The 22,413-nt window shown below is 46.4% G+C and overlaps 2 protein-coding genes across 2 annotated transcripts; both read left to right on the top strand.

Moving 5' to 3' along the window:
* Nucleotides 1–535: 535 nt before the first annotated feature.
* On the top strand, nucleotides 536–9,727 carry LOC108103635 (polyhomeotic-proximal chromatin protein). The gene is given in 7 exon segments (XM_017209184.2): nucleotides 536–1,394; nucleotides 4,181–5,949; nucleotides 6,012–6,217; nucleotides 6,219–6,460; nucleotides 6,528–8,308; nucleotides 8,374–8,640; nucleotides 8,643–9,727. Coding segments are annotated over 7 exon segments (4,800 nt in total). The 5' UTR covers nucleotides 536–1,359; the 3' UTR covers nucleotides 9,143–9,727.
* Nucleotides 9,728–12,521: 2,794 nt separating this feature from the next.
* LOC108103626 (polyhomeotic-proximal chromatin protein) lies at nucleotides 12,522–22,138 on the top strand. The gene is made up of 6 exons (XM_041818467.1): nucleotides 12,522–12,570; nucleotides 14,563–14,713; nucleotides 16,313–17,895; nucleotides 17,958–18,405; nucleotides 18,473–20,271; nucleotides 20,337–22,138. Exons 1-6 carry the CDS (start codon nucleotides 12,522–12,524, stop codon nucleotides 21,113–21,115), a joined length of 4,809 nt encoding a protein of 1,602 aa, XP_041674401.1. The 3' UTR covers nucleotides 21,116–22,138.
* The last annotated feature ends 275 nt before the right edge of the window (nucleotides 22,139–22,413 follow it).

The following is a 22,413-nucleotide window of genomic DNA, read 5'->3' as shown; positions in this document are numbered from 1 at the left end:
TGGTTGTGATGGATCGAAAAAAGAAGATGAAGTATAGCAACAATCGAAATCGAGCTGTAGACATTCGAGTGTACAGACACTGAAAACTGGATTCGGTGTAGGGTATTTCTTTTCAGCGGGGGAAGGGGCTCACTATCGAGGTGGTTGAAACCCACACACATACACACACATGCCCGCCAGCTGTAGCCTCGATTCCTGTTTTTACTCGTTTTGCTTTGTCAACTGAACTGCTGCCGTTTCATTCCAACCCCAAAGCGCGCAGAGGGCATCTCACTTGCGCGTGTTTTCCGACGCGGGTCACCCCTAGTGCCATCGCACTCGCACCCTCGCATTTCAGTATACAGAAAATATTTTAGTCGTAAAAGTGTCTTCAGAGCAGAGAATCGAAACCGTTCAGTTCGTGTCCCATGCCCAGCTGCACACTAACACATCAGAACACATATTACACACAATACACACATGCGCATTCATGTGTTTCCCGAACGACAGTAGAGTTGTCGCTGGCGCGCGCGATTCAGTTTCACACAAAACTTTGCGGCGTGCGGTTCTTGCACTCTACTCTGCTCCGCGTTCGTGTTGGTGCTTTAGTCGTATAAATCGCATGTGTATTGAACGGAGAAAAATCTCGCGCCGACGCAACGTACACACTTGATACCCTATTTTGTTGTTTTTTTTTTTTTGAAAAGTGCTAACGGTTCTGTTAATTAGTTAGTGCAGATGTTTGACATGAAAAAGTGATGCCGCGCCACAGTCGAAACTCTAGCTGGCGAACCGTCGCTGCCGACATTTGCAGTGAAAGAAAAGCAGGCGTTTAGATTTGTCGCTATGCAGTATGTTTTTCGTACATATGCATGATCGCGTGCACAGGTGCTTAGTCGTTACACTGAAAAAAAGTGACTGCTGCTAACAGGGAGAATTCGAAGTGGAGAGTAGTGACTGTGAGTGGAGTTTGTACTAATTACTACTGCCCGTGCACGATACACTCATTTACACGCAACCACACACACAGACAGACACACACTTAGTCGGATTCGTATTCGTATTCGTTTTTATGTACATTTTGTTGTCTTGCGTTTAACGTTACATACATGTACATATATGTTTGATGTTGCCTGCTGTTTGTTTGTATTTATTGCCTTCTCATATTTGTGTATGTGTGTTTATTAATGTAAAATACAACATTATAATACAACAACAAGAACAGCGTCTAAAGGCCAAGCCAAAAAGAAAGCGCCATGCCAATGAAAACAACAAATACACCGAGTGTCTCCGCCGCCGCCGAAAACAAAAACAAAAAGAAATCGCCGCCGACGCATGCATACCTTTAATTTATTACACATATTGTTTTTATTTTGAATAATGGATCGTCGTGCATTGAAGTTTATGCAAAAAAGGTATTTTTATTTGGTTTTGTTATATATTTTTTATTACTTACTATTTGTATTGCCTGTTGTTGTTTGTTTAGTTGCTCTTGAATATATAGTTTGTGTATATTGTCCGGATCGTGACACATTAGCCATCATTCTCGTGGAAGTGCAACGGGCGATATTCTGTGTTCTGTCATCAAAAAATGCGCTCAACTGGCGGGCCAAAAAGAATAAATTCACAAGACCCAAAACGAGTTTCCTCCCTCTGCGCCTTCCATCTCCCCCGCTCCCAAGCAACACACGCCCCCTGCTGTTCAGTGTTCTTGCATTGTTGACAACGAATTTCGCAATGCATGCCTGTGTTTGTATGTGTATTTGTGCGTCGTCTGGTGGTGGTTGATTCCCCTCTCACCAACTTCCTCCCTCTCACTTGCCGAGGCAACTTTGAAAAAACACAACAAAAGTTCTACCAAAAGGTAACAGTTTTGGTTGTTGCTGAAACATACATGTGGCAACCCTGGTAGCTCTCTTACAGATTCTCTTTCTCTGGCTCGCTCTCGCACTGGCGAAACAGGGTTGTCAACGGTGAAAAATATGAGATAAATAAAACATGCAAGTTTACAGTTTTATTTTTTTCAACGACTGAATTGAAATAAACTTTTAACTATTTAAATGTAAATTATAACAGCCCTGAAAACCTTTTTAATTTCGTAAAATTTATTGTATTTGACAACAGCTGTTTACAGTTGGCAACCCTGTTTCCACCGAAAATACACCTCAGCCTGTAGGTGAGATTGTGGCAGTGTGTGTGGGCTGGCCGTAGTTTCATCTCGTTCGCTCGCATCTGTTTTTTTTTCATCGCAAAACTCGTTTGTGTATCAATCAATAGGCTGTCATGACACCCTCTCACTCGCTCCCTCGCATTTGCACCCCTGATTCCGCTGGAAGTGATGTTTGATTTGGATTTTAGTTACCCCTCCTGTCACCCTTTCTCTGCTTCTGTCTCTCTTGACCAGTGAGTGTGTGTTTGTTTCCCCCGCATTTTTATCATTCCCTTTCCTGCTGTTACTACTATTCCCCCGGTTGCAACGAAATTGTTGTAAGAGGCTCACACACACACATAAACTCCAAGTTGGAAACCAGTCTTTTTTTTTTATTCTCAAGAGGTTTTTCACTGCGGGTGGCTGTGAGCTCAGCTTACACACGCACACCTTCAACCCTGTGGCAAAAATTCCACCCCTCTAGACCGCCCACCACCCCTTGCTTCCCTTCACTTTTGTGTTTTTAAGGGGTAGCAGCGATATGAGGGCTACCAAAATACTTTTACCGGCTTTTATAACTCATTTCGCTTGTTATTCGGCCTTCTTCCTACTTTCCTTTTATGCTCTCGCTTTTTATGGGACTCACGCGGGCTTTTTAGACGAGGGAAAGAGAATGGTGGGGGGAAGGGAAGGGATCAGCCTCTCCGGACCGGTGGGCATCACAGTTGCGGCCAGCAAAATAATACACACAAAATAATACATACCGCGTTATCTCCGTTATCTACCGTTAAAATCTCAATTTTTGTTTTTAGTTCGCATTATGATGGTCTTTTTTTGAAATTTGAAATTATTAATTAATATACATATGTATGAATGATATTACCGTGTTGTCCGCTTCTGTTTCTCCCAACTGTCATCATATTTAACATTTCGATGCGAAGGTCCTTGAACTTTGCCTGCAATTCGCAAGTATTGTATTGTAGTGAAACAATAACATTAAATAAGCCAGCTGCGGCGCTAAATTAGTTTTCCGGCTTGTTGTTGACTGTAGAAAATGCAGTCGGCTGCGATGCTTCACATGGAAATTCGAAAACCCATAGATAAAGATCGATGTGAGGCAGTGAGTCCGCTCCATTCTTTCCCTCTTTCAATGAACACAGAGTCCTTTTCGCATTTTGCCAAATGTTCATTGCTGTCGCAAAAGGGGCGGGCACGGGGAATGTATGGAATACAAAGTAAAAGAACATTTTGGGATTTTTACCTAAATGTAAAGTAAGGGAAAACCTTTTGCAATAAATCAATGTTCCACTTTTTTATTATGGAAAAAGGTTACTGCCGTGCACTCATAAAAATTCAAACTAATGAGTGATTAAAGTAATATTCACGTTTTAACTTCGTAGCCACATGATCTGGAGATTAAAAATTCTTTACCGTTCGACTTATTTACTTTTCTCGCATTTGTGGTGCGACTCAAGTCGTCATATTTAATATTTACCTTGCAAATACGTTTATTAAATAAGAACCTTTTTGTTTGCTAGTTTCAGCATTTGTCTCACACATTTTTAATGACTAAACCCGTATTTTAATATTTACCAAGTAGCTTGTGTTGTTTTGGTAATGGTGTTGCCTTGATTTCAACTATTATAGTTAACTTTCAAGATTATTTGGTTTTAAAGTCTTTTGATTATAAGCTATACATTTCATGAATTATTGTAAATTATAATTTACCTAATTACCCAAAGTAGCCAAAGTATACTAAATTAACTTTCCATAAACCATCGATATCGTAGGTAAACATAATGGGTAAAGTCATTTCCTCAGCTGGGAGATCTGGGAGAGCTTGTTTTGCTTGTTTTTCTTTGGTTTTGTTTGGCTGAAATGTGGAGAAGCGGCAGGGGGAGGAGATGCTGACAACCTGTTTGCCTTCGGCCATGTTATTGTTTGTCGCTAGGACAAGAGAAGACCATTAGGCACACAGTTCTTCCAATTTATTTGCATGTGGTCAAATCAAATGTTTACTGATCTCGGAATTGCCCTTTTCCAATCCCGCAGAGCGGACACAGAAAGCGATACCACTACACCAGTGAGCACCACAGCATCCCAGGGGACATTAGCATCGGCCATATCAGCAGGTGGGACTCTACCCCTGAAGGACAACTCAAACATCCGCGAGAAGCCGTTGCACCACAACAACAACACCAGTTCCCAACACACACACTCACACCAGCAACAGCAACAACAGCAGGCTAGCGGCAAGCAGCTTGAGCGGCCACTGAAGTGCCTGGAAACGCTCGCCCAGAAGGCGGGCATCACGTTTGACGAGAAATACGATGTGGCCAGCCCCCCGCATCCCGGCATTGCCCAGCAACAGGCGACTCCAGGAACAGGAACTGCTACGGGAACGGTATCAGGCACAGTTACTCCCACAAGTCTTCGTCACGGAACCCCACCAACTGCCCGCAGGCACACTCACACTCCAAACACCCCGGGCAGGCCCAGTGCACCCAGCACACCCAACACTAGCTCCAACTCGAACCCGAATTCTCACGTCCTTGCCCGCCACACCAGTCTCACGCTGGAGAAGTCACAGAATCCCGGCCAGCAGGTGGCCGCCACCACCACAATGCCGCTCCAGATCCTACCGGAGCAACTGCAGCAGTTCTACGCAAGCAATCCCTACGCTATTCAGGTGAAGCAGGAGTTTCCCCAGCATACGGGCGGCGGCAGTGGAACTGAGCTGAAGCATGCAGCCAACATTCTGGAAGTCCAGCAGCAACTACAACTACAGCAACAGCTATCGGAATCTAATGGTGGAGGAGCAACGCAGGGTGGCGCCGCAGGATCACCCAGTCCGGCCAATTCGCAGCAGAGCCAGCAGCAACAGCACTCTACTGCCATCAGCACCATGCCGCCAATGCAGCTGGCCACCGGAGGTGTTGGCGGGGATTGGTCGCAGGGGAGGACTGTGCAGCTGATGCAGCCCTCTACCAGCTTCTTGTACCCGCAGATGATTGTGTCGGGCAATCTATTGCATCCAGGCGGCCTCGGCCAACAGCCCATCCAGGTCATAACCGGCAAGCCCTTTCAGGGCAACGGTCCCCAGATGCTCACTACCACGACGCAGAATGCCAAGCAGATGATTGGAGCACAAGCGGGATTCGCCGGGGGCAACTTCGCCACCTGTATTCCATCAAACCACAACCAGTCGCCCCAGACGCTGCTTATCTCGCCGGTGAATGTTATCTCCCACTCGCCGCAGCAACAACAGAATCTGCTGCAGTCGATGGCCGCCGCCGCCCAGCAGCAGCAACTTACCCAACAGCAGCAGCAACAGCTAAGCCAGCAGCAACAGCAACAGCAACTCACCCAGCAGCAACAACAGCAGCAGCAACAGCTGACAGCCGCTCTGGCGAAAGTGGGAGTGGATGCGCAGGGCAAACTGGCCCAGAAAGTGGTCCAGAAGGTGACCACTACGAGCAGCACAGTGCAGGCGGCGACGGGTACAGGGTCCGCTGGAACGTCACAGGCCCAGCAGGTACAGCAGGTCCAACAGCAACAGCAGCAAACCACCCAAACCACTCAACAGTGCGTCCAAGTCTCGCAGTCAACGTTACCAGTCGGAGTCGGCGCCCAGTCGGTTCAGACTGCCCAACTCCTGAACGCTGGGCAAGCGCAACAAATGCAAATCCCCTGGTTCTGGCAAAACGGACTGCAGCCCTTTGGCTCAAATCAGATCATCCTGCGTAACCAGCCAGACGGGACCCAGGGCATGTTCATCCAACAGCAACCGGCGACACAGACCCTGCAGACGCAGCAGAACCGTAAGAATATCTATATAATAAATGGCATTTGTTCAGATACTAAGGTACACTATTTCCCACAGAGATCATCCAGTGCAATGTGACCCAGACTCCCACCAAGGCACGCACCCAACTCGATGCACTTGCTCCCAAGCAGCAACAGCAGCAGCAGGCAGGCACTACTAACCAGACCCAGCAGCAGCAGCTAGCTGTTGCCACTGCCCAATTGCAGCAACAGCAGCAGCAACTCACGGCAGCAACTCTGCAGCGACCTGGAGCTCCAATTATGCCCTCACAATGGAACCCAAGTGCGTCCAGCCAGTTCCGTATCCACACAGACAGCTCAAAACCAGAGTTTGCTGAAGGCCAAGATGCGTAACAAGCAGCAGCCCGTGCGACCCGCTCTACCCACCTTGAAGACAGAAAATGGTCAGGTCGCAGGCCAAAATAAAGTGGTGGGTCACCTGACCACCGTGCAGCAGCAACAGCAGGCAACGAATCTCCAGCAGGTGGTCAATGCGGCGGGCAATAAGTGAGTAGTCTCTGATGTGCAGTATCAATATGATGATATTAACTATTACTTACCCGAATTCCTACAGAATGGTTGTGATGAGTACGACAGGCACTCCCATTACCCTCCAGAATGGACAGACTCTCCATGCAGCCACTGCGGCAGGAGTGGACAAACAGCAGCAACAGATGCTCATTCAAAAGCAGCAATTCCTACAGCAGCAAATGTTCCAGCAGCAGATCGCTGCCATTCAGATGCAGCAGCAGGCGGCTGTTCAGGCCCAGCAACAGCAACAACAGCAGCAAGTCACCCAACAACACCAACAGGTAAACGCCCAGCAACAGCAAGCGGTGGCGCAACAACAGCAGGCGGTTGCCCAGGCACAGCAACAGCAAAGGGAGCAGCAGCAGCAAGTTGCCCAAGCACAAGCACAGGCGCAGCAGCAGCAGGCACTTGCCAATGCTACTCAGCAGATCCTGCAGGTGGCGCCCAACTCATTCATCACACCCCAGCAGCAGCAACAACTTCACAACCAGCTGATCCAGCAGCAACTGCAGCAACAGGCTCAGGCACAGGTCCAAGCCCAAGTGCAGGCCCAAGCGCAGCAGCAACAACAGCAGCGTGAGCAGCAGAGCATCATCCAGCAGATTGTAGTGGGTGGAGCGGTGGGAGCGACCGCCCAACAGCAGCAGCAGCAATCGCAGCAGCAAACCGGACAGCTGCAGTTGAGCAGCGTGCCCTTTTCGGTTTCTTCGACGACGACGCCAGCTGGCATAGCTACCTCCAGTGCTCTGCAGGCAGCTCTCTCCGCCTCAGGCGCCATCTTCCAGACAGCTAAGCCTGGCACTTGCAGTTCCTCATCGCTTCCCACCAGTAGTGTGGTCACGATTACCAATCAGAGCAGCACTCCCCTGGTCACCAGCAGTACAGTGGCCAATCTGCAGCAGGCACAGGCTCAGGCTCAAGCTCAAGCTGCTCAGATCCAACAACAACAGCAGCAGCTAATCAACGCCACCATAGCGGCAGCATCTCAACAGCAGCAACAGGGACCACCTTCACTTACACCAACAACGCCCTCACCCACCACTAATCCCATCCTGGCCATGACTTCGATGATGAATGCCACTGTGGGCCACTTATCTACTGCTCCGCCGGTGACGGTTTCTGTGACTAGCACTGCTGTTACTCCATCGCCGGGTCAGCTTGTAACGCTCAGCAGTGCTAGTAGCGGGGGAAGTTTTCCTGCCACGCCCACAAAGGATGCGAATTCGAAAGCACCCACCGCTACTCTGGTGCCTATTGATTCGCCAATGACGGCTGTATCTGGTCAAGACATCTGCACCACACCCAAATCCTCCGCTTCTGCAAATATCAGTTCGTCCGTAGAGGCCAGCAGTTCCACGAGTGAGGCTCTGCCCAATGGAGAAGTCGCAGATCGGGCGTCCACGCCATCGAAGACACCTACCACTCCCAGCAGTAAGCAAAGCAATGCAGTTCAGCCGACGAGCAGCAGCACCACACCCAGCACTGCTAGCGGAATGGAGGAACCCAAGGTGCCTACCTCCATCAATTCGTCCGCTACTGCAACTCCAATAACGACAACTATTAGCAATGGGATTGGAATTGCCAAGACGACAGGAAGTACAACCACTACCACTACATCTAGCACTTCAACCACAACGTGCACCAGCACCACCACGACCACATCAACTGGCAGCATAAACGGAGTAAAAGATCTGCCGAAGGCCATGATTAAGCCTAATGTGCTAACCCACGTCATCGATGGTTTTATCATACAGGAGGCCAACGAACCATTCCCTGTGACCAGGCAACGATATGCTGACAAGGATGTCAGCGATGAACCGCCAAGTAAGTATAAGCCACCGTTAGCCTTATATAATCCCAAACTTACCTGTTTCCTTTTGCTTCATCAGAGAAAAAGGCAGCCATGCAGGAAGACATTAAGCCATGTGGGATCGCGTCGGCTCCAGCAGCGGATATGGTTGCTTGCGAGCAGTGTGGCAAGCTGGAACACAAATCAAAGCTCAAACGGAAGCGCTACTGTTCGCCAGGGTGCGCCAGACAGGCGAAGAATGGCATCGGTGGAGTGGGCTCAGGGGAGACCAACGGCCTTGGAACAGGCGGCATTGTTGGAGTGGACGCCATGGCGTTGGTGGACAAACTGGACGAAGCTATGGCCGAGGAAAAATGCAGACAGAAGCCCTACAGGCAATGTCCGAATCGCTGCCCATCCAAGCGGCTCCAACAGAGGTTCCATCGATTCCAATGCCGGTGCTAGCGGCTATCCCAGCGTCTTCCCCGCTTTCGTTGCCGCTGGCATTGCCGTTGCCAGTTGCAATACCTCCTGTACCTATGGCAGTAGCTCCGCCTGGAGTGGTCACTCCTGCAGTGGCACTTCCATCCTCCAATGTGAATGTGAATGGATCGGATCGCCCGCCAATCAGCAGCTGGAGTGTGGAGGAGGTTAGCAACTTCATTCGAGAACTGCCTGGATGTCAGGACTATGTGGACGACTTTATTCAGCAGGAGATCGACGGTCAGGCCCTGTTGCTGCTCAAGGAGAACCATCTTGTGAATGCTATGGGCATGAAGCTGGGCCCAGCCCTCAAGATCGTAGCGAAGGTGGAGTCGATGAAGGAAGTTCCGCCGCCCGGCGAGGCCAGAGAGGCAGGAACTCAATAGAAGCTGGCAGAGAGCGCAAAGCCGCAATAGATGATCTCCTAACCGAACAGTGGACCTGGTACAACCAAGTCTGTGATGCTGCGTCCATCTGCTTCTGAGTGTCAGGGCAGGCCAGCAAGTCCCAAAACCCATAAGTGTATATATTACTCCAAGATCATTTTTAAGCATTAATATATTTATTTAGAATTAGAATTTACACCCAACAGTCAGAAAACGAATGGAATTACTTAAACTTAGTACAAGCTACGAATAATGTTATAATTGACCTGCCAGGCCAGTGAAATCGATATAATATTAAGTTAAGATAAGTTTAGTTTAGAGCATAAGTAGCATTTTAATAACACTCGCCGTAATGTATAGTTTTTACAAGTATTTTCAACTAAGAAAATGTACCACTAAGCTTGTACTAATAACAAAAAGATTTTAAACTTGCGAAAGAAGAGATAAAACATCTAAATGTGAATTTGAACTTTTTGCTAACAATTTTGTAATGCCTAGACTTAAGCCTATTTTTTTCAACGCTATTGTTTTGCTATTGCTAAACAAAATAATAAATGCACTTTATAGTGTTTAATATATATGAAATTTATGTTTTGTGGTTTTATTTGGAGAATGTTTGTATGGAAAATCGGTTAAAAGTAAACATAAAACTAAATGGTTGATTAAGGTTCATAAAATGCGTTTTTCATTAGTTTTCAGAACCTTAAAATGTTTCTGAATTTGATAATAATTTGGATTATAAATACTAAAAACTAAATGGTTAAATAAGGTTCATAAAATGCATATTTCAGGAGTTTTTAGAACCTAAAAATGGTTCAGAATTTGATAATAATTTGGATTCATCAAATGAAATCTTATAAATCAAAGTTTTAACCTTGATAGGGCTAGAAAGCAGAGATAACAACGGCCTTAAAGTCATAAAATAGATTGGATATATAAATAAATTGGTTATAACAAACAATTCGGATAGGGAACCAGAAAACAAGTAATTTTAAATGTCGTTTATCGTTGTTTTTTAAATTTTAATCTCTGGAATTTTTTTAGAGCTTTCTAAACTTAACCTATCGTAGTTAACGGGAAACAAATTTTATGGGTACATGATCCACAGGCAACACATTTTATTGTAGCTAATGCTATTGTCAGATCTGCACAGATCTGATTAAGAAAGTTAGTTGCAAAGATTCAGCAATTTGTAAATCAAATTGCCAAGAATATAACTAAACATCAACGGTTTTTTTCATTTACCAACAGATGTATAAAAGGTTTACCACTTGGCAAGGTTTCAATTGCAAAATCTTACCAAAATACTCGATTGAATATAACGACTTTAATTAGGAAAAGAATTAGAGATTGAAAATGTCAACCATTTCCTTTATTAAAACTGTTATACTAGAAACTCACCACATGGCTCTGACACGCCCACAAAAAAAGCAATGCTGCAGAAAGAGAGCTCCCAGTGCTCTGTTGTTGTCCTTGTCTTGGCCTCAACACTGTAGAGGAAACGACACACCCAGCGCCTCTCTTACTTCTCACCCTTAACCAACCCTCCCCTCGTTTTCCATTTTTTCCGCTTCGACCTTCCCGTCGGCATTTTGTTATTGGACGCAATTAAGCAGCGACGCCGGCAGAGGCAGAACAGCGACTTTGGGTTGAGATCGGTAGGTTTACCTATGAATTATTGTTGTTGTATTGTGGTGGCTCGTAAAACAAAATGGAGTACGTTAAGTCCGCCTAAAAAATGTATATATATATATATATATTCATAACACTCTTACTTTCAAAAACATTATCTCTACCTAATTTATACACATGAATAATTCATAATCTTAATATACTACAACTTTTTGGAACATTACTTAGTTTAAAAATGACTAACATTTCGGCTATATAACTTTGCAAGCCTACAAATAAGTTTCAGAAGTTTAACTTTTACAATAAACAGTTCTACCACAAAAATAGCAACATTGTGTTTAAAGGTGTAAATTATAATAAGAATATTAGATAATCAAATCACCAAAGTTTAGAGACGTTTAACTTTAAAGTCGGCATATTATTATCGATACTAATATTTTTCGATTATCAATCGAAAGTTCGCTAATGATGATATGATAAAAACTGCAATCATAAAAGGCAGAAATTCGAGTTTAAACTAGAACAAAATAAAAAGTTTTTATCAAAATTCCTGGAATATTAATAATACTATGATACAAAGAATATGCTAATTTAGTGAACAGTATCAAAATGTAGCCTGGTAAGTAAATTTAATACTAAAAATTACACATTAAGCTTAGTCTTTTACCCAAATGGAGAATTCATCACTGAGTACACTGCAACTCCCTTTGTTTGTGTTTTGGTGCCTTGTGATCACCTCAACTAACCGTTTCACTACCCCTAAAAATATTATAAAGGGTTGAATTCGGTGTCCGACCAGTTTATAGACTAAAAAGCAATGATTTCGGGGGTAATTGTAGCTGTTTTGATCATCATAGAAATCATTTGCACTACCGCCTAAAATGGTGGTTAAGGGTGCACAGAGGTCGCCAAAGTCTGCAAGTGTCAAAGGGCAACCCCTTTTTGCAATCCTGAAAAACTCACTTTATCCCCTTAAACCCTTTTTATAGTGGCGGCGAACTGGGTACAGTAACTCACCTCTCTGGGGAAAAACTTATACTTATTTGGGCTGCTTTTTATTTTATTTGTATTATTTATCAAAAATATCTTTATAATTTCTCTATATAATTTTTCGTTTTAGAACATCAAACCTGAATTTATAAATCTATATTGACTTATGATTTGTGAATTATGATAAAATTATCGATACGAAATTCACAAATTGGCCCTAATAAAAAGTATACGTGTCAGAAGAGAGCATAAAGCATCCCTGCAGGTGATCCCACCAACTCCAAAGTTACAGGTCACCCAAGGACTGCGGAACGGAATCAGGGTAAAGCTTTACGATAAAGGGGATGATTCGATTAATGCCAAATGATTTATTAAAAGAAAATGTTCCGTTAAAGAAATAAACTGAGTTCTACTTCTTTTTATATTTTTTCAATTAAAAATTGTACATTTAAATGTTTATTTTCAAATCTTTGGTGCATTTCAGTGCTAAGAGGCATAACCAAAAGATGGCACCTATTAAAACATTTTGTAATACTTCTTGTCATAGGTCTTTTAGCAAATATTCACTGTACCCGTAGAACAGGAATACGCACCCTTCAATGTGTTGGAGATCCTGTAACAGATCCATTTTCACCGTTAGCCACGCCTATGACAACAATGTTAATGCCTCTGCCGGCTTTATTACGATTGTAACAAAAACATTAGGGGCATGTATCTATGCAAATGTTGATTACTTCAAGATTTCGAGTTTTCTAAAATGGTGAAGGAAATTCTGGCAATTACCAACAGCAAGGATACAACAACAGGTAAGTTCGTGTAAGTTTGTATTACAGAGTGCAAGGGAGAGCGATGTATGCGCTAATGCCTAAGAGCGAGAGGCCATGCATATGTACGTATGTATGCACATACATATATAAAGAAAGCACGCGCAAAGCAATTTACGCTCATTAAGCATTTGACAATTTTACGAAATGCAAATATTAGCTCTCTCGCTCACACCGCATTCGTCCCAACAACAATAGCCCAATAAGTTGGGGGCAATTAATTGACTGGCAAGAAGAAGAGCGCATGCTCGACTTCTTGTACAGTTGAGCGCGCGAAGAAGAGGCGAAAGAGGGAAATAACGTCAAAGGAGGACGCTGGCAACTAATAAGAAAAAAGCTCTGCAAAAAAAACGTACAAAACCAATATCAAGCTGAATCCACACACAGTGCACAAACACACACCAAAAGAGAACAAAAAAAGCAAACCAGAGAGTAAGAGAGCAAAAGCACTTAACGAGCATGAAAATAATATGGCGGCAGCAAAAAGCCAAAACAAATGAGACGAAACGAAATTCTGTCGAACCCAAAGCAAAAAACAACAACAGTAATCGGAATGATGAACATTTGTGGAGCTCAATAGCGTTGTTTTTGGATGGTGTGAGGAGGAAAAGAAGAACACCGACAAACTCACGTATGTATGTATGTATGTATACACAGAGGCAGGCACAACATGAAAAATGAAATACCACAGACAGGCACAGTGTGCTAGAGATGGTGAATATTTAAGTAAAAATTTATACACACGTGTAAGAAACAACGAATACCAATAATATACATTTATAAAATAATCTAAATTTTGATAACGATGTACGATTTAACGATATTTCCGGGTAATTTTTTGTTCTGATAATGGTTTTTAGATCTCTAAAACTATGTCGACAAATTTTGTTTGTGATTATTTTTATAATTTTATTTGATATACTATCAAATAAGTTTCTAAAGAAATGATTCCACTGTGCCTATGCGACAGCGACAACAGCAGAGTCGAACACAATAATAATGGATCTCATGCCACTGTTTAGCAGAGTGAGTGAAATAAGCATTTCGCTCTTCCTCTGCGCATACGCTATCCCTCCCCTTTCTCGTAAACCGTCTGTTTCCGACAAGCACAACTAATAATAAAATACAGCCGATCCGATCCGATGAGAAAAAGAAAATGAGGGAGGGAGAAAAAAGGTAGAGGCACTAGGTAGTAGGTAGTGGTGGTTGTGATGGATGAAAAAAAGAAGATGAAGTATAGCAACAATCGGAATCGAGCGGTAGACATTCGAGTGTACAGACACAGAAAACTGGATTCGGTGTAGGGTATTTCTTTTCAGCGGGGGAAGGGGCTCACTGTCGGGGTGGTTGAAACCTACACACATACACACACATGCCCGCCAGCTGTAGCCTCAATTCCTGTTTTTTTTACTCGTTTTGCTTTGTCAACTGAACTGCTGCCGTTTCTTTCCAACCCCAAAGCGAGCAGAGGGCGTCCCATTCACACGCACTCTCCAACGCGGGCCACCCCTAGTGCCGTCGCACTCGCACCCGCGCATTTCGGTATAGAGAAAAGTTATTAGTCGCAGAGAGACGAAACCGTTCGTTCCATGTCTCATGCCCAGCTGCACACTAACACACGCAACACACACATGCGCATTCATTTTGTTTCCCAACCGAAAGTAGAGTTGTCGCTGTGGCGCGCGGTTCAGTTTGAGACTAAACTTGGCGGCGTGCGGTTCTTGCGCTCTCATCTGTTCCGAGTTCGATTTGGTGTCGCATATGTATTGAGCGCAGAAAAAGTCTCGGAACGACGCGACGCACACATACTCTGCCATTGCCGTTTTATTTATTTTTTTTTTGGCGACAACTGCACATCTGTGTTGACGATTGACGATTAGTGATTAGTGAATGCAATACCGCAATACCGGAATACTCAATGAAAATGAGGAGAATCGAAAATAGTTACGGTCGTCGCGACGCTGGCGACGTAAGCATTGCGCTGGAAAGTGTATCGGATAGTGGAGAGTGTCGTCGCCTGGAATAAAAACAACGAAAGAAACAGAAACGCCAAAAAAAAAAAAAGAAGAAAATACACAATTAATGCTGTGCGGCGTTTAGAGTTGTCGTCGTTGCGCTTTTTTATGTAAGATCGCGTGCACAGGTGCTCTTTATAATACATATATGATGTGCATACCCTGTAGACCTAAGAAATGAAAAATGAAAACGATAAAAACTGAATGGAGGAGAAAACATATTTTTCGAGACGCCGTCGTCGGCGCATGCTCTTTGCTTGTTGTTTGCCCCGCATTGTTGTCATTCCTCCCTGCCTCTGCCTATTCCTCTTCGTTTTCCTTCTCTTCTTCGTCTGTTTCTGATTCTTGCAACTTAATTTTCGGTGGAAAGGAAAATCAAATGATGATGGCTTTGCCATTGTTGTAAGCCGTCTGCCTGCACACACACAAACACAAAATCATGCATTCACTCAAACACTCGCACAGTGGAGAGAAACCAGTCTTTTGGTTGCAAGTTTGAGGATGATGCTGCTGTGGCTAGTTCGATTCCGAATCCGTTCCACTCTCACCCTACCTAATGGAAATCCACCCCCGATACTTACCAAGGGTAACTGTAACTTCAAGCCATTACGGGGGTCACCGGCTGCTCCTCCGTTGGTCATCTGAAACCGCGACCATTAGTTACTTCTGGACAACTAGGAACATTTCGGGTTCGTTTGCAGGTCTTTGAACCTGCCCTCGTGGATACCACTGTCATGATGGTTCTATGCGCCTTGGCCATCGGCAATGGGAACACCATAAATAAAGGTCGTCTCGCTTACTCCCACTTAAACTCCCCTCTGCGGGGGAGCAGTAGGAGCATGAGGAGGAAGCATAGGAGGAAGGCTGGAAAGGATGAGCAACAGAGAGCAGGAGAGCAAGGCAACTAAAAATAGAAGTTGAGGGCACAGGCAACTCTGACAAGTGACCTCCTTTAAACACTGTGTTGCATACATGCAAAACAGTGTACTTTTAGTGGGTCACGGAGCATTATAAATTGAGAAATAGTTTCTAACGGAGGTTCCTGCCTTGCGATCATTTAAGAACTTTGAAAAAACACTGTAAACATTAGTAAATCTTTTAAAAAGAAAATTAAACACAGAGCAATATTACATTTTTGAATAAGCTTTAAGGACCTATTTCAGTTTAAGTTATGTAAACTTATTTTTTTTTTTATTATTATATTTCCCGTTTTACTTAAGCGATGTCCCCTGTAGCTGAGTTACCTTGTGTGTGAATGATCACCCAAAACAAAGTATATCTCGTGCCGTCTCACTTTTTCGTCTCGATTTTGTTTTCGTTTTCTTTGCTGTTTTTGGACGGCGAGTGCATTTTTACACGATCCCGTCTTTGTCTTTCTCAATGATCATGCGTCTCTTTCGCACAATCTCTTTTCACTTCCACCGTTTATCTTTTCAACGCAAGTGAGAGTGCGAGTGCTCTTCTGCTCTCTCCACTCAGCTGGGAGAGAGGGAATGAGAGCTCTTTGGCGGGAGTGACTTGTAGTCACCATTTGTTGTTGTGTGCTTCGTTGGTCAAGCGATAAAAGAATATGAATACGAATATAAATATGAATATGAAGCATGCCCCACGCATTCGGAGTCGCCCCAAGTGTGTCTGTGTATGTTTGTGCTTATCCGCGATGTTTACTGATCGTCTGTGTCCGCTTCTTCGTTCTCTTTTTCCTGCAGTGCGGCCACAGAAAGTGAATCAACACCAGCAGCAGAAGCAGCAACAACAACACCGTCACCAGCATCTTCACCTGCACACGGCGTATCGGTAAAAGGTCCCACAAACACTCAAGAGGATCCCCAGCGACCACTCAGGTGCCTAGAAACACTTTCCCAGAAGGCAGGCATCTGTTTAGACGAGGACATTGCCAACAGCCCATCACAATCTCCAAGCACCAAGGCACGTGGAACAGCCGGAACACCACCCATCAAGCGGCGCCACCCACTACTGCCGCTTCTAAGCAGCTCACCAAGTACACACAACTCAAAAACACGCAGCAACAAGCTGGAGAAGTCACAGAGTCCCGCCCAACAGGTGGCGGCCGCTACCAGCGTGCCGCTACAGATCTCCCCTGAACAGCTGCAACAGTTCTATGCGAGCAATCCCTTTGGCATCCAAGTGAAGCAAGAGTTCCCACCACACACAACTGGCGGAGGGGGCGCAGAGTTGAAGCATGCTGCCAATATCATTGATGTCCAGCAGCAAATGCAATTGCAGCAGCAGCTCTCAGATGCCAGTGGAGGCGGAGGAGCGGGAGGTGGAGCATCGGGGAACGCAGGAGCAGCAGGAGGAGCACCTAGTCCAGCAAATTCTCAGCAGTCCACCGCCATCAGCACCATGTCGCCAATGCAGCTAGCGGGGGCCACTGGAGGAGTGGGCGGGGATTGGACTCAGGGGAGGACTGTGCAGCTGATGCAGCCCTCTACCAGCTTCTTGTACCCGCAGATGATTGTGTCGGGCAATCTATTGCATCCAGGCGGCCTCGGCCAGCAGCCCATCCAGGTGATAACCGCCGGCAAGCCCTTCCAGGGCAACGGTCCCCAGATGCTCACTACCACAACGCAGAACGCCAAGCAGATGATCGGAGCACAAGCGGGATTCGCCGGAGGCAACTACGCCACCTGTATTCCGTCAAACCACAACCAGTCGCCCCAGACGCTGCTTATCTCGCCGGTGAATGTCATCTCGCACTCGCCGCAGCAACAACAGAATCTACTGCAGTCGATGGCCGCCGCCGCCCAGCAGCAGCAACTTACCCAACAGCAGCAGCAACAGCTAAGCCAGCAGCAACAGCAACAGCAACTCACCCAGCAGCAACAACAGCAGCAGCAACAGCTGACAGCCGCTCTGGCGAAAGTGGGAGTGGATGCGCAGGGCAAACTGGCCCAGAAAGTGGTCCAGAAGGTGACCACTACGAGCAGCACAGTGCAGGCGGCGACGGGTACAGGGTCCGCTGGAACGTCACAGGCCCAGCAGGTACAGCAGGTCCAACAGCAACAGCAGCAAACCACCCAAACCACTCAACAGTGCGTCCAAGTCTCGCAGTCAACTTTACCAGTCGGAGTCGGCGCCCAGTCGGTTCAGACTGCCCAACTCCTGAACGCTGGACAAGCGCAACAAATGCAAATCCCCTGGTTCTGGCAAAACGGACTGCAGCCCTTTGGCTCAAATCAGATCATCCTGCGAAACCAGCCAGACGGGACCCAGGGCATGTTCATCCAACAGCAACCGGCGACACAGACCCTGCAGACGCAGCAGAACCGTAAGAATATCTACATATTAAATGACATTTCTTCAGACACTAAGGTACACTATTTCCCACAGAGATCATCCAGTGCAATGTGACCCAGACTCCCACCAAGGCACGCACCCAACTCGATGCACTTGCTCCCAAGCAGCAACAGCAGCAGCAGGCAGGCACTACTAACCAGACCCAGCAGCAGCAGCTAGCTGTTGCCACTGCCCAATTGCAGCAACAGCAGCAGCAACTCACGGCAGCAACTCTGCAGCGGCCTGGAGCTCCAATTATGCCTCACAATGGAACCCAAGTGCGTCCAGCCAGTTCCGTATCCACACAGACAGCTCAAAACCAGAGTTTGCTGAAGGCCAAGATGCGTAACAAGCAGCAGCCCGTGCGACCCGCTCTACCCACCTTGAAGACAGAAAATGGTCAGGTCGCAGGCCAAAATAAAGTGGTGGGTCACCTGACCACCGTGCAGCAGCAACAGCAGGCAACGAATCTCCAGCAGGTGGTCAATGCGGCGGGCAATAAGTGAGTAGTCTCTGATGTGCAGTATCAATATGATGATATTAACTATTACTTACCCGAATTCCTACAGAATGGTTGTGATGAGTACGACAGGCACTCCCATTACCCTCCAGAATGGACAGACTCTCCATGCAGCCACTGCGGCAGGAGTGGACAAACAGCAGCAACAGATGCTCATTCAAAAGCAGCAATTCCTACAGCAGCAAATGTTCCAGCAGCAGATCGCTGCCATTCAGATGCAGCAGCAGGCGGCTGTTCAGGCCCAGCAACAGCAACAACAGCAGCAAGTCACCCAACAACAGCAGCAGGTAAACGCCCAGCAACAGCAAGCGGTGGCGCAACAACAGCAGGCGGTTGCCCAGGCACAGCAACAGCAAAGGGAGCAGCAGCAGCAAGTTGCCCAAGCACAAGCACAGGCGCAGCAGCAGCAGGCACTTGCCAATGCTACTCAGCAGATCCTGCAGGTGGCGCCCAACTCATTCATCACACCCCAGCAGCAGCAACAACTTCACAACCAGCTGATCCAGCAGCAACTGCAGCAACAGGCTCAGGCACAGGTCCAAGCCCAAGTGCAGGCCCAAGCGCAGCAGCAACAACAGCAGCGTGAGCAGCAGAGCATCATCCAGCAGATTGTAGTGGGTGGAGCGGTGGGAGCGACCGCCCAACAGCAGCAGCAGCAATCGCAGCAGCAAACCGGACAGCTGCAGTTGAGCAGCGTGCCCTTTTCGGTTTCTTCGACGACGACGCCAGCTGGCATAGCTACCTCCAGTGCTCTGCAGGCAGCTCTCTCCGCCTCAGGCGCCATCTTCCAGACAGCTAAGCCTGGCACTTGCAGTTCCTCATCGCTTCCCACCAGTAGTGTGGTCACGATTACCAATCAGAGCAGCACTCCCCTGGTCACCAGCAGTACAGTGGCCAGTCTGCAGCAGGCACAGGCTCAGGCTCAAGCTCAAGCTGCTCAGATCCAACAACAACAGCAGCAGCTAATCAATGCCACCATAGCGGCAGCATCTCAACAGCAGCAACAGGGACCACCTTCACTTACACCAACAACGCCCTCACCCACCACTAATCCCATTCTGGCCATGACTTCGATGATGAATGCCACTGTGGGCCACTTATCTACTGCTCCGCCGGTGACGGTTTCTGTGACTAGCACTGCTGTTACTCCATCGCCGGGTCAGCTTGTAACGCTCAGCAGTGCTAGTAGCGGGGGAAGTTTTCCTGCCACGCCCACAAAGGATGCGAATTCGAAAGCACCCACCGCTACTCTGGTGCCTATTGATTCGCCAATGACGGCTGTATCTGGTCAAGACATCTGCACCACACCCAAATCCTCCGCTTCTGCAAATATCAGTTCGTCCGTAGAGGCCAGCAGTTCCACGAGTGAGGCTCTGCCCAATGGAGAAGTCGCAGATCGGGCGTCCACGCCATCGAAGACACCTACCACTCCCAGCAGTAAGCAAAGCAATGCAGTTCAGCCGACGAGCAGCAGCACCACTCCCAACACTGTTAGTGGAAAGGAGGAACCCAAGGTGACTACCTCCAGTTCGTCCGCTACTTCAACGCCAACCACGACAACGATTAGCAATGGGATTGGAATTGCCAGAATGACAGGAAGCACCACAGCTAGTACCACCGCTACCACAACCACCACCACTTCTAGCACTTCGACCACAAGTTGCACCAGCACCACCACAACCACTACGACGAGTAATACCAATGGTGCTAAGGATCTGCCTAAGGCGATGATAAAGCCAAATGTGCTAACCCATGTCATCGATGGTTTTATCATACAGGAGGCCAACGAACCATTCCCTGTCACCAGGCAACGGTATGCTGACAAGGATGTCAGCGATGAGCCGCCAAGTAAGTATAAGCCACCGTTAGCCTTATATAATCCCAAACTTACCTGTTTCCTTTTGCTTCATCAGAGAAAAAGGCAGCCATGCAGGAAGACATCAAGCCATGTGGGATCGCGTCGGCTCCAGCAGCGGATATGGTTGCTTGCGAGCAGTGTGGCAAGCTGGAACACAAATCGAAGCTCAAACGGAAGCGCTACTGTTCGCCAGGGTGCGCCAGACAGGCGAAGAATGGCATCGGTGGAGTGGGCTCAGGGGAGACCAACGGCCTTGGAACAGGCGGCATTGTTGGAGTGGACGCCATGGCGTTGGTGGACAAACTGGACGAAGCTATGGCCGAGGAAAAAATGCAGACAGAAGCCCTACAGGCAATGTCCGAATCGCTGCCCATCCAAGCGGCTCCAACAGAGGTTCCATCGATTCCAATGCCGGTGCTAGCGGCTATCCCAGCGTCTTCCCCGCTTTCGTTGCCGCTGGCATTGCCGTTGCCAGTTGCAATACCTCCTGTACCTATGGCAGTAGCTCCGCCTGGAGTGGTCACTCCTGCAGTGGCACTTCCATCCTCCAATGTGAATGTGAATGGATCGGATCGCCCGCCAATCAGCAGCTGGAGTGTGGAGGAGGTTAGCAACTTCATTCGAGAACTGCCTGGATGTCAGGACTATGTGGACGACTTTATACAGCAGGAGATCGACGGCCAGGCGCTCTTGTTGCTAAAGGAGAACCATTTGGTGCATGCCATGGGCATGAAGTTGGGCCCAGCCCTTAAGATTGTGGCTAAGGTTGAATCCATGAAAGAGGTTCCTCCACCAGGCGATATAAAGGACACTGCGCTCGGAGGAGCGCAATAGTGTCAGCGGGATGAGCCAGGTGAAATGATGCCATCGCCCTCGTACTCGATTACACCGCCACCTTACTCGCCGGTGGGTCTGGGAATGGACAGTCAAACCGCTCCAACTCGCACAGCTCCTGGCAGCACTCCGCCAGAGTCTGAAGATAGCAGCGGGGGCAGTCACCTGTGCTACGACCTGACCACTCGACTCTGCCACGACCTTCGGCTGGAGGAGGAGCCATAGCTCTGGACCGGGTCCAACCAGGTCCGTCGCCCAAGCTGAATCTGATTCGCTTGAAGCGAGCTGTAGAACTTTTTGTACGTAATCTAAACTAAACTAGCGGGGTGTTCGCGTAGCTCAAATAGCAGGCCGCCACATGTATGATAAAGCATAGACTGTTATCCCAGTCATCGATTCATCAACTTGTATAGAACTTCATCACTACACCTAAGCGCTAAGGTATTTATTTAAACGATATTATTCATTACACTATGAGCATAAAGAAATCACTTAAACTAGAGGTAAGCTGGGAATACGTATTTACATAGTTAGAATTAAAAATGAAGCCTGAAGTAATTCCTAAGTGAAACTGAATTGAATACGACAACCTAAACATGTAACTTATTGATTAATTTAGGGCATCTGAAATACAGTCGGATTTCCATAGCTCGAATTTGTGGTCCGAGTCTTTTAAAAAATTTTAACCACCAACTACCATTTCTTTGTCCATAACAAATCCGTTTAAAACTATTGGCTGGCTATCCCCCAAAATAAGAACAATCAATAACCGCAAAATGTGAATATTTATAGTTAGGAAATCTCCTTAAATTCTAAAAAAAAGAAATTAATCTGAGTTATGGAAGTTCGACAGTGCTAACCTTAGGTTACACATATACATACACGAGCAAATATATTATAAGATATATATAAATTATTTGAAAGTTCCGTGGTTGTACACCTTATTTTTTTTTACAAAACCTTTTTTTTCCTATTGCTGAACAAAATAAAAACTGTCGCCGTATAGTAATTAATGAACGTGAATTCTTCCGATCGAGTTTTATTGGAGTGAGGTTTATATACTATTAAAGTATTATTATCATTAACTGCAGATGAGAGATCAGTTCTGAAGAGTGTCTGAAAATCGAAAGGCAGTAAAACCATGTGATTTCTCGAAAGGTTATTTGTAATATGGTTTATTCAATAATATATCATTTTTTCAAATATGCAGACACATAAAAATGTTGAATATATCTTCAATATCGTTATTATCGGTATAATGTTTCGAACAGCTATGCCTTTTAAGGTTTCAATTTAAT

This window comes from Drosophila eugracilis, unplaced genomic scaffold (assembly GCF_018153835.1).
Source record: "Drosophila eugracilis isolate 14026-0451.02 unplaced genomic scaffold, ASM1815383v1 contig_2167, whole genome shotgun sequence".
Taxonomy (NCBI): Eukaryota; Metazoa; Arthropoda; class Insecta; order Diptera; family Drosophilidae; genus Drosophila; species Drosophila eugracilis.
The sequence above is the reverse complement of the archived record's forward strand: the minus strand, read 5'-3'. Positions and strand labels throughout refer to the sequence as shown.

Excerpts from the sequence above, each read along its gene's own strand:
- LOC108103626 (XM_041818467.1), top strand. The coding sequence starts at position 12,522 with ATGGTGAAGGAAATTCTGGCAATTACCAACAGCAAGGATACAACAACA. Across the intron at positions 14,714-16,312 it reads TCGTCGTTGCGCTTTTTTAT|TGCGGCCACAGAAAGTGAAT; the intron begins GTAAGATCGCGT and ends TTTTTCCTGCAG. Across the intron at positions 20,272-20,336 it reads TGTCAGCGATGAGCCGCCAA|AGAAAAAGGCAGCCATGCAG; the intron begins GTAAGTATAAGC and ends TTGCTTCATCAG.